Source organism: Lagopus leucura, unplaced genomic scaffold, assembly GCF_019238085.1.
Source record: "Lagopus leucura isolate 7727_CA_CO unplaced genomic scaffold, USGS_WTPT01 Super-Scaffold_100001, whole genome shotgun sequence".
Classification (NCBI taxonomy): domain Eukaryota; kingdom Metazoa; phylum Chordata; class Aves; order Galliformes; family Phasianidae; genus Lagopus; species Lagopus leucura.
Window position 1 is genome coordinate 100,294,438 of NW_024962262.1, and position 12,194 is coordinate 100,306,631.

The 12,194-nt window shown below is 40.2% G+C and overlaps 1 protein-coding gene across 2 annotated transcripts; it reads left to right on the forward strand.

Moving 5' to 3' along the window:
* Positions 1 to 923: 923 nt before the first annotated feature.
* Positions 924 to 5,401, forward strand: TMEM52B (transmembrane protein 52B). Of its 2 annotated transcripts, none has more exons than XM_042867956.1 (5): positions 924 to 1,372; positions 1,911 to 1,954; positions 2,929 to 2,967; positions 3,885 to 4,072; positions 4,517 to 5,401. In XM_042867956.1, the coding sequence occupies exons 1-5, from the start codon at positions 1,319 to 1,321 to the stop codon at positions 4,765 to 4,767; spliced, it is 576 nt and encodes a 191-aa protein (XP_042723890.1). In that variant the 5' UTR covers positions 924 to 1,318; the 3' UTR covers positions 4,768 to 5,401. The 2 variants fall into 2 exon arrangements, with proteins under 2 accessions (XP_042723890.1, XP_042723891.1); XM_042867957.1 differs by having other exon boundaries at positions 3,903 to 4,072.
* The last annotated feature ends 6,793 nt before the right edge of the window (positions 5,402 to 12,194 follow it).

Genomic DNA, 12,194 nt, shown 5'->3' on the forward strand with positions numbered 1-12,194 from the left:
ATTAGAGAGTGGTAAATGGTTTTTAGCCTCCTTGTGAGAACACATAACATTCATGAATCCATTGGTTCTGCTCTGCAACTCTGAAATGCATCAACAAGGCTAATGATTCACTAGATTAATGTAATTGCAACATTGAGCAATATGTCTCTATAGATGCTATCCTGCCTTTAACATATACACCAGTCCCAGGCAGTTTCCAAACACAAATAGTAACACATTATTATAGAACATTTTTTTTTCTATCTTAGCTATTCAGAAGAGAAAGTGAACACAATTTTTAAAAAGTACTATCCTTAGTGGTCATGAGAAGTAAGAGAAATACCAAGCAGTTGTATAAATGAAAGAAAACTTTTGGGTTGTTGAACTGAATGTTCTTGTTAGCTGCAGGATACATACATAGCATCTGTGATAAGAGAATTGGCATGTATACCCTGCGTAGCAGAGCATTTGGGGGGATTTGTCTGCCCGCACAGAACTTCAGGACTGGGGCCTGTAAGAGAGAAGTGAGCAGACTGGTTGTTGAAGGACTGCCATAGCAGGAGACAACAGGGCTGGTGGCAGAGCCTTAAAATTGAAAATACAGTAGGCACTGTATACATACACACATATATCATTCAGTACAAAAGTACTTATTATATTGCAAATGCTTTCATTTCAGCAGGAATATCCCACTTGCAGCATACTGCAGACACTGATCACATGGCCAATTTCAGTAGATTGAACCTTACAGAAGTAGGACAACATGAGTGCAGGGGTAGAAAAGGTCCTGGAGGAGAGAGAATAATCTGACCTCCAATTAAGCAGGTCAGTAACATGACCTTCAATCCATTCACCCTTAGGGTAGGGGTGGAGAAAAGAATGATTTGGAATGAACAAACTCAGACCCTTTCTGCTCATAGAAGTGCAGGGTCAGGTCTGCAGAGATCTCTTGATGCCCTTTACTGAGCTAGTTCAACATCTAAAGAACAAACTCGTAGCCACCACTTTTCTCCTGATCTGACTGGAAGGTTTTAGAGATCCCTTCAAAAGAGGGAACGACACGTACCAAGAAAATAACCAAAGGAGACAGGCAGAAACAAACAAGAGCTGTCAGTGACAAAGAGAAAAAAAGAGGGAAGCTAAAACTTCGAGAGCAGAGACCAGGTACAGACCCAGAGGCAGACAGAAAGAACTAGAGTGGGAAGAAGAGATGGGATTCAACAAACAAGAAGGAATCTGCTCCTTCTCCTAATCAGTGGACTGGAGAGGATGAACAGAAGCTAGGAAGGAGAAAAGATACTGAATAGCTTGAGACAGCAAAAGGCCACAGATCTGCCCCATGGGGATGCATAACTCAGTCATTATCTGCTTTGTTTTAGGATTTTTCTTATGGGTAAGTCACATCAAGTTCTTTTTAACACGGTCTGTGCTGTGAAGTTATGTGGGAAAGCTGGAGGAGTGTTAGCAACTGATGATAACAGGAATTTCTGCAATACTAGAAAGAGTTGGGCATAGGCATGGAGACAGAATACTTGCTGTAATTCCAGGGATGGTAACACAGAAATCAAGGTACCAAGGCAGAACAGGAAGCGTAGGAGCGTAATATGTAACAGGAGTTTTTAGGGCTTCAAATATTTGAGCACTGAGAACAATTTATATGTGTAGTGTAACAGTTTTTGGTGGGGAAAAGGAAAGTTGTGATCAGCCTGAAGGAAGTTGGGGTCTTCACTGGGAACAATGTTGAGTAGGATTTTATTGACTATGTGAAGATGTGAAAATGGTGTGGTTGGTATCACAGTAACTTCAAATCTAGAGCAGAATATACGAGAAAATTATTGAAGATAATAGTAAATCATTTTTATAGGTAATTCAGACTGCTAACAGTCTATGTAACAAAGATACAGGTTGCATATCTTGTTTTCTCCTTCTAGTTTCCCAAAGTAAGAAGTGAGGAAGGGTGTCTCAATGCTGAATTGTGAGTATTCGTAGGTATTGCACTCTTTTAAGAAAACAATGAAGGACAAAAGACATAACTGTTATGACATGGTGGCAGACATTTTCCAGAAACACTGTAACTGTTGAAAACTTAGATAAAATGTCCCTTGCTTTCAAGGTGAGATGCATTGATTGCTACCTCTTCAACACACTGATCCTGAAGTACCATTTCTGCTTCCTATTTGGATAACTGTTATGATAAAGAACATTCTGGCGTAATTTTGATTGGCTGAGGTTATGAATTTGGAAGTGACCATTCCTTGAAGATTTGTTTTTTTAAATATACTGCCTTGATGATGTCATTTGTAAGAATAAAAGAAATTAAGACAAATTAAGGAGATGCAGGAATGGCTCAAATCTGCATCAGGGAGGGTTCAGACTGGAGATTAAGAAAAAATTTGACTTTATTCTACCTACTCTTAAAAAAAAGGGGGGGGGGGCCCCCCCCGGGGGAAGGAAAAATGAGGATTCTGTTTTGATTAAAGAAATACATTTCAAAAATGCACGGGAAAGGTCTGCTGACTGAAACAAAAGGAACATACAACACAGCATCCAGAATATGCCCACAGTATAGGGCCAGAAAGAAATAAAAAAGAAATTCAGGAGGAAAAAAAAAAAAAAAGTAAAACAATAGTATTTGACAGACTAAATGGTGAAAAAAACATATTATGATAAGGAAGTTTAGAGAGTACATGATATAGATTGCTAAGGCATGAAAAGAGACTTGGTTAAGCTCAAATATCAGGTTAACAAGAGATAAAGCCAAAGAGAAGAACTCACTTCTAACAGGAAGATTGATGAGGTTGGACAACTGTCCCCTATACAAAATGAGAACTGTGGGTTTCTCATCATTTGTGTCACTTACAAGCTGGAGTGTGAGGGGAGCTGGTAGAGAACGCAGTGGGAGATCTTCCTATTTTGTTGTTCTATGTCTAACTATTTCTTTCTCCTCAGCTGTTCAGGTACTGAGTGGATCCGTCTCTGGTATATTTGGTAAGATGGCTTGTGATTACTTAAAATATGTGCATCACTGGGCAATTCTAGCAGCAAATAGTGGGATTAAATGGGATCTTGTAACTCACTCAAGTGTGATGCTACTCTCCACTTTACCTCTCTGCCCTGTAAATGCTCTACAGTAGCAAGGCACCACCATAGTCATTATGTTGTCTTTGGCAAACACTAAATTGCCATCACAGGCATTTTTTCAGTGTCATGTATAGTTGTAAGTATAATATTAATAAAGCCTTTGTGTCATTATATGCCTTTTAAAAGGCCCATTTTTAATAATTTCATTCTGATTCCTTAGTAATTCAGTATGAGATTAAAAAGAATTGCAGTTGTTGGGCATCTACAAGGCTGCATTAGTAAGAGTGAAGCTAGAACATTGAGAGTTATGATTTTTCCCCTCCACTTGTAACTCATAAGGACACTCCTGGAATAGCTAGCTCACTTTTGTTTCCCCAGTTAGAAAGAGATGTTGACAAGCAGGGGCAACAACAACTAGATACAACAAACTGGCTAGGGGACATGATGTATGAGGAGGAACTAGGTTTATCCATCCTGGAGGAGGCTAAGAGGTAGGGAGAAAGGAACTCAAATGATGTTTTCCACTAACTAAGGTAGGTCTAGATTGAAGATAGAGCCAGATTTTCCTCAGAGGTGCACAGCAAAAGGATCTGAGGTCATGGACCAAACTGCATGCAGGGAAACTGGTTAGACAAAGACAAAATGCTTACCTCAAGGTAATGTCACACAGGAACTGGTGCTTGAAAGAGACGTGGCATCCCCTTCTCTGGAGATGTCAAACTCTATTGAAAAAGGCTCTAAACAATTGTGTCTAGCTTTGACGTTAGCAAGGAGAGATTTTAATATGCCCCCTCAAAAAAAAATATCTTTCTGTCCATATCCAGTTTTCTCTCTTCTTCTAGGCTGGTGGTTGTGATTGGTGGACTGCTGCTGCTGTGCGGCTTGGTTTCTGTCTGCATGAGATGCTGTTTCACTCACTGCCGTCAGGCTGGGGAGGAATCAGGTCCTCAACCCTATGAGGTCACTGTCATTGCTTTTGATCACGACAGCACTCTCCAGAGCACCATTACATGTGAGTGGGCTTTGCCAGATACTGGGCACCTCACAACATCCCACTGTGTGGGTTGCACCATAAAATGCCCAGACAGGCATATGAAGTCCTCCAATGGGCTGGCAGAAGGATGTCCTAGGCAGGGTGCTGGGAATGTGGCATCTGTAAATACTATAAATTCAGGTATTCACCAGGCCTTATGTAGCAAATATGGTCAGATGATGAACTGTTCGTAAGACATGTTTGGGTGGACTAAGGGCAGCAGCAAGATCCTGGATGGCATTAGAGAAAAGAGTAATTATGGGATGTTGCTGATGGGGCTTCATTCCTCCTTTTATGGGAGGACCAAGGGGCAGGAAAACATTCTGGCCATGGGGAGAGAAAAGCTTGTGCACTGCAATGTCCCACTTTAATTGTACAGTGCTTTCAGGATGAGGGAAATAGCTTCTGTCTCCTCCCTTTCAGCTCTCCATTCGGTATTTGGGCCAGCCGCCAGGAGGATACTAGCAGTGGCACACTCCCACAACACTGTGCAGGGCACGCCACCCCTGACAGCATCAGACACTCCTCCAGTCTACGATGAAGCTCTACACACGAGCAGGTTCACTGTTGCCAGGGCAGGGCAGAAAATGCTAGACCTGGATCCAGCGACTAAAGAAAAACTGCAGACATCTGCCGAAGACAAGGACGTCCAGCCAGTCTTTGCAGGACACTAGTGCTTACGTTCACTGAATGGCAGTAAAATTCAGAATAGTAACATTCAGAGAGTAGTTCTTGTGGTCAGGGTTAGGAGTATCAGATTAATCCCCTTAGTCTAATGAGAAAGGGAAAAAAAGAGACTAAAATTCCAGATAGTTCTAGATCCAGAATATTTGGATAGTTCCTTTTTACACCTTGAGATAAGTGACCATTGGCAATCCCTGGATCCATTTATTATACACACACATCACTAGATTCACAGATTGAACATCCAAGCATGCAGCAAGATCAAAGTGCTGAGCCTTGCAGGCTGGTGCTGGATACCTACAGGGAGATGCTATCTCATTCTGATTGCCACCAGCCTAAATTTCCTGGGGATGGCAGAGGTTTTCAGAGCAGGAAAAGCAATATGAAAAGGTCTTACACCAATATTAAAACCAAACTCCAGGAAAGCGCCAGCCATCCATTCACAATAGAAGAAAAAAAAAAAGAGGCTACATGTACACAATCTGCATGTAAGTGAAAGATAGCATAGCATACACTGGTAGTATTTACAGTTCCCTAAATGCTCTACAGGATATATAGAGGGAGTACACTCTTGTTTTGAATATGATATATAGCAATTCTGAAATTGCTATATATCATATTAGTTATAAGCTCTGGTATTTGAATTGAAACTACGATGTGTGCAATAACAAATCAAACAATAGGAGAAGAAAGTGTTCTGTTGTTAAAATAAAGTTTAATTATGTTTTAGTTGCCTTCATATTGTATCACTTATTAATTATTTCTACCACTGCTGTCAAAATCAGATCAGTCTAAAGAAGATGATTTAAAACATTTAAGCCATTTTTCAGATATAAATAATTTGTGAGTCTTTCCTGATCCATAGAGATATGATTAATTACAAATAGATATTCATCAAACTGCTTGGATGAGCACTGCTATGGACTAACTGCAAAAAGTTTACTTCAATTCAAATTTTAATACTTCAATTCAAAGTTTAATTCAATTAGATACTCAAAGTGACTGTTGAATTACACTGGTGTTGTCTGTACCCCAGGTTTTGCAACTGAAAACATTAAAGAAGAATAACATCAGATACCAAACAATAAGCAGTCATTATTTATTTTATTTTTATTACCTTAGTTAATAATTACTTTACATGTTAATGTTGATATGTATGCACAGATCACAGACTGAACATCTATCTGAAGTGACTGCACAGCTCTTCCTGCTATACTACCCAAACCTCACAGACTTTAACATGTTGATGTTTGCAACACTCCTTGTGAAATACAGAATAATACAGCCACTTTTCAGATAAGGAGAGAAAGGATTGAGATTATAATCATCAAGGGATCTAGAAAGGAATGTTGGTAAGATATCTCCAGGGATAGCATAAAGCAGAACTGAACAACTAGAAGATCTCTGATTGTGTCCCAGACTTTGGCTGGTCACAGAAATTTTGTATCCAAGAAAAGAACTTAATGCATGTCTCAGTTCCCTAGCTCACCATTATTTTTTTTTTCCTGAATTGCCTAGTCATTTGTTAATTGCATCAGTAATAGATGAAATTGAATAAAATAAATAAGTGACATATAAGGTTATGTCTCTTATGTTACGTAGCACTTGAAATAATAATAACTGTTTGTGCAACATCCAGTTGTGTGACCTATTTCGTCAGCTGATCTCTGAAGTTGAGTTCAAGCCTGATGTCTCTATCACGCTGCAGAACATTTCCTGGAAGTCTCTTGTTTACTTCAGACTAAAGTCCTGAAGCAAGCAGAGACATTTGCTGAAAATGTGTCTGGCCCTATTAAGACCAGAAACTTCTTGGAAGCCTTCACAAACATTTCCATTTGGAACATACCATTCCTGCGCTGTCTCCACCCCCTTTTTTCCTGCTGAAGAACACAGCCGGCCAAGTCCTGAGCTGTGCGTGCTTTTAACATGAGATGGCAGTCGTTCTCCACAGGGGGAGCAATCTCACTGCTAGAATTCTTCCCAAACCTAGTAATACAAGAAAGGATATTTTAAAAGAATTTTTATGATAATTTTGTAATTTTGATCAGATGTGCAATAAAAAAGGGAAGTTTTAAAATGTTTTACTCCTTCCCCCTCCTCTGCATCACATCACCTTTGCTATCTCTGTTCTCCATTTCAAGGAAAAAATAATGTGTCACTTGTACTGAGAGCTGGGTATTACCTGCTGATCTGAGTGTATTTCCCTCGAGCAGAGCCACTATTGTCTAACTCTCATATACTTTTCTGTCTGCTCATATCTTCATCCATTTGACTCATGCTTCATTGTGACTGAGTGTAACAGGTCTTCTGCTGGCAAGAGATCAAATAATGTGACAATAATGATAGATATAACTTCATTTGTTAAGGATTTCCTAAAGTGATTTCAGATGAGTGAATTCAGAGAAAATACTCTTGCAACTGATCCGACACTCAAAGTCCACAGGATATAATAAAATAATAGAAAAGAAAAAGAGAAAGAGAAAGAAAAAAGAAAAAGAGAAAGAGAAAGAAAAAAGAAAAAGAGAAAGAGAAAGAAAAAAGAAAAAGAAAAAGAAAAAGAAAAAGAAAAAGAAAAAGAAAAAAAGAAAAAGAAAAAGAAAAAGAAAAAGAAAAAGAAAAAGAAAAAGAAAAAGAAAAAGAAAAAAAAGAAAAAGAAAAAAAAAGAAAAAGAAAAAAAGAGAAAGAGAAAGAGAAAGAGAAAGAGAAAGAGAAAGAGAAAGAGAAAGAGAAAAAAAGAAAAAGAAAAAAAGAAAAAGAAAAAAAGAAAAAAGAAAAAAAAAAGTAAAAGAAGAAAAAGAAAAAAAAAGTAAAAGCAGACCAACAGCCACCATATCTCATGGGCATCAAACCTTTTGGCTTGCCTGGGCCACATTCAGTGAATAGAAATTGTCTTGCGCTGAGTAAGTCGCTCCAAAAGTAATGCCTCCTATTTATTTCCATGGATATTATGGTTGACACAAAGAGCTCCATAACACTGTTTGACAGAGCAAATCTCAGCTACAAAACACTAACTTTCCACCACACTAACATAACCACCACCATTAACTATTCATTTTCATCCACAAGAAACAAGAGCCTTAATGCTGCTCTCGTAAAAATCTGAACAAGTGAAGGTGACCCACTGTCACCACAGCTGAAACACACCACCTCACCACTGTTTAGTCTCCATAAACATCCAGCAAGTGGGTGCAATTTCTTCCTCATGGAGGAATTCAAAGACACGCCTTTGCTTCATATTCTCTTCTATGTCAGACACTATTTTCTCAGATGATCCCTCTGCTGCTACCTGCTACACAGCAAAAAAAAAAGTGCAATGGAATATTGGTGGGAAGGTTCTGCCTCCACTGCCATACCACCAACATCCACCTCTGATGTTACGGGTCAACATAATATAACAGCAGGCATTACTTTTGGAGCAGCCCTAATAAAATATACACTATTCTTAATGTATAAGTTAAAAACATTTTGACTGTAAATGCTTTTTCTTTAAATTTAAAAAGAAAAAGAACAAAACCTTAAAACCAGTGGGACATTTGAGTCAACTCTTTGAAAGGTTAGATAACAGCAGGATAAGGGGAAATGGTTTTCAGTTGAAGTTGTGGGAAGATTCAGGTTGGATATCATTGGGAAGTTCTTTACCAAGAGAGTGGTGAGGTGCTGGAACAGGCTGCCCAGAGAGGCTGTGGATGCCCAGTCCCTGGAGGTGTTCAAGGCCCAGTTGGATGGGGCCCTGGGCAGCCTGGTCTAGTATTAAATGGGGAGGTTGCCTGTTGTGGCAGGGTTGGAGATTTATGATTCTTGAGGGCCCTTCCAAATCAGACCATTCTGTGATTCTGTGCTTTTGTTTTTCTGAAACTGACACATCAGTCTGGTTCCTTGGCAGTGGCTGCGATTCTTAGTGAGGATTCAAGGTATTCACCAGAGATTTTTGACTGAATTTTATTCTTCCTGTACTTCATCCTTGACAATAATTGTTCAAAATGTGTGTACTGCCAAAAATCACTGACATGAATAAAATGGGACTGTGAAGCAAAGCAAATATTTTTCTCTGCTAAAATAAGGATACTGAAAGTCAATTAAATAGAGCACAATAAAAGAGCACAATGACACTATTTGATTGAGCAAATTCTCAGCTACAAAACACTATATTTCAACACAGTCACCACCACTAGCTATCAATTTTCACCAGCAATCAACAAGAGCCTGCATACCACTCTCGTAACAATCTGTGCCAGCAAAGGTGACCCACTGCCTCCATCTCCTCTGCTGAAACCCACCACCTCATTGCGCTCACATCCACAGTTTGGTCTCCATGTTCAGTAAGCACAGATGAATGTCAATGGGTGCAATTTTTTCTGCATGGAGCACTTCAATGACATACCTTTGCTTCATATGCACTTCCATGTCTGACGTCATTTTGTCAGACTGTCCCTCTGCTGCCATCTGTCACATGGTGACAAAATGTAATGAAATACTGGCAGGAAGATTCAACCTCAACTGCCATACCATCAACATCCAACTCTGATGTTCTGGACCAAAATAATAAAATAGGAGGTATTACTTTTTGAGCAGTCCTAATATTTTTAATGTATACAAGTAACGAAACTTATTTTAATTCCCAATATTTCCATTAAAACATTAAAAAAGAGAGCAACAAAAAATAAAAGTAGAGAGATATTTGAACTTGTCTTTGTGAAACTAATTTAACAGTCTGGTTTGATGGTTGCATTTCTTCGTGAGTTCTCAAGCTGTTCATCAAAGGTTTTTCATCTAATTTTGCTCTTCCAGTAATTCACCCTTGAAGATAGTTGCTCACAAATCTATGCGCTGCCAAAAACTAAAGACATGAGTAAGATGTGGAAGTGAAGATATTTTTGTCTGGTAGGACAGGGCAGAGGTCTGCTGCAGGATAGGCTGGGACGGGATGCATGTAATCTGTGGGTCATGGGTTGGATGTGCCTGCACAGAGAATTTTTTAAAAGGCCAGTCTGTGGTGATACAGATAGAATAATCACCTAAGGGGAGATATCAGTAGAAGAGTGATTTACAGCTGATACAACTACAGAGCAGTTTCAGGGACTGTCCTGGGAGATATCCACCTAGATGGCATCTCCAAGAAAAATAAGGCAAATAAGAAAATAACAGGGATGTTTTTATTCTGAAGTCAGGGAATTTTATCCAGTCATGTAGATATTTCCAAGCTAGTAGTAGAACACTGCAAAGCTCCAAGCACTGCTCCTGGAGTGTGTGTGGTACAGGATGGACTACAGCTCCCTCCCTTTCCCCTGGATTCTGTGTAAATATTTTCATTTCCTGCTTCTATGGCTACAGCATTGGCAAGGCTTGAGGAATCCCTTATGTGAAGCGCCAAGCACACAATATACAAACACACCACTCTACTACATAAACACTATACTTCTAGCACTCCAGGTTAAGAAAGTTCATTGTTTAGCCACCCTGTGAACTGTGTTGTGCCTGGAGTCCAGTGAAAGAATAACCAATCCATTTTTCAGATCCTCTCTCTAGCACGCGGCCCCTTAATGCGGGGTTTGTCACATGCCCATGGGTTGACATGTTAATAAGAACTGTAAGTCAGATGCTTGTTTGTCACTGCTCCTGCATGCATCACCTTCCTGCCAGCCGCTGCGCCAGCACTGAGGTTGTTTTTACTGAGCCACAGGAGGTGGAGACGGGAGGAACGGGAAGCAGGAGGAGCGACCTTGTCGGGGCGCGTCTGGGCTGCGTCATCGGGCAGGAGTTCAGCGACGGGATTTGTGATCGTCACGTGGGATTTGCTGTGGGGAGGAGAGGTTACCTGGTGATATTCTCACCGGGTCGTGTCTTGGCACCAGAGGAGGGGAAAATGCAAGACTCTCTCTGGTTTGTTACAGAATTTCAAGCTAGATGTTAGCTAATATGCAGTTACCTCCTCTCTTTTGTTCTTGAGGAAGACATATCTATGTCTCTATGGACATGGAGATTTAGCAACTGCTATGGGGCAGGCAACTAGGAAGCAAAAAGGAGGCCAAACATGTTACAGAAAAGCACTATGGCATGAAGACAGCTTTTTCTCCTGGCATAAACAAAATCAGTGCCTCGGTTCTGAGTCATCCTTCTGAGATCCTGACTCTACCAGCAACTATGGGGAAATGCTCCAATGTCTAATGACAGAATGAGAGAAACAAGTCAGTGATGCTTCCTGTACTAACCTCGTGTATGCGAACTACTGAAGACTGATCCATACCATTCCACTGTGGCTTGCTCTACCCTTAGGAGAATCTGGCACATACTTGGAGGTCACAGCACCACGTGGACATGTAACTACTTAAGCACAAAAGCATCTGCCAGAGTTCTCTGGGAGGAGGTGGAGCTGTCGGGGGGTGGGAGGGAAGGAGGAGGGACAGAACAGGACAGACGCATTATAACCCTCCAAAAATAGACATCAGCATTCAGGTGAGAAAAATCACATCTAACGTGTCTGTTTATTACCTTACACTATGAAGGCATTTTAAGGTGACAGACTATGGTACAAATGCCTAATTTATAAGTGTAAGTGAGATTTCTATCTCATGCCTGTCTGCATTCACTGGTAAGATCATCTCTGAACTGCCACTGTCAGTGCATATCTGCTTCTAAGTAAATGTACTTTCTCCGTATCTCTCCTTCACGCAAGATGAGAGATCACAGTCACCAGGCATTACCAATATACCTCTGAATTCAAGAAGCAATGGGCGTAGAGTGCAAAGGTAGGTGGTGGATAGTATATGATAAACAACTCTCTCCAGGGCAAAGAGCACAAACTAGCACCCTGAATCTGCTGTGGGGATATGCAATAGGTCCTTCCCACTGTTGGGATAACTCCTTCCCTTCAGGCAACTCAGGTATGTGTATCAGTGTATAGGGATAAAGAAACCATTAACACCTGAAGTATGAGTTTCTTGGGGCGGCCTTAAAGATGTATATGAATACTTCTAGAAATAGATGAGGGCTTTTTCCTGATCCTTTTCCCCTGATCCTATTTTTATTACTTATTATTTCGTTATGATGCCCTTACAGAGCATTGTAATGGAACTTCCATCTTTGATCTTCCATTTCTTATGGTTTTGAACTGACTCTTCGCTCTAGTCTGGATTTTTTTTTTCCATTGAAACCATACTGTAGAATCATGGTGCCTGCAAAATAGCAACTATGTATTTTCCTACTCCTATTCACTGTGCCAACAGGCTAGCACAGGGTTGAATCGAGTACAGTGAACCTGCATTCTCTTACTTCTGCCCCTGGTGTGGCCTTTGCCTTTGAGTGTTGCCTTATACTAAGGCAGTCTACTATTCCACACAACACTCACTGCTACTGCCAAAACTGTTGCACAAATAAAACATCATTCTTGGAAAAGTTCCACTTCTATGGATGAAGCATG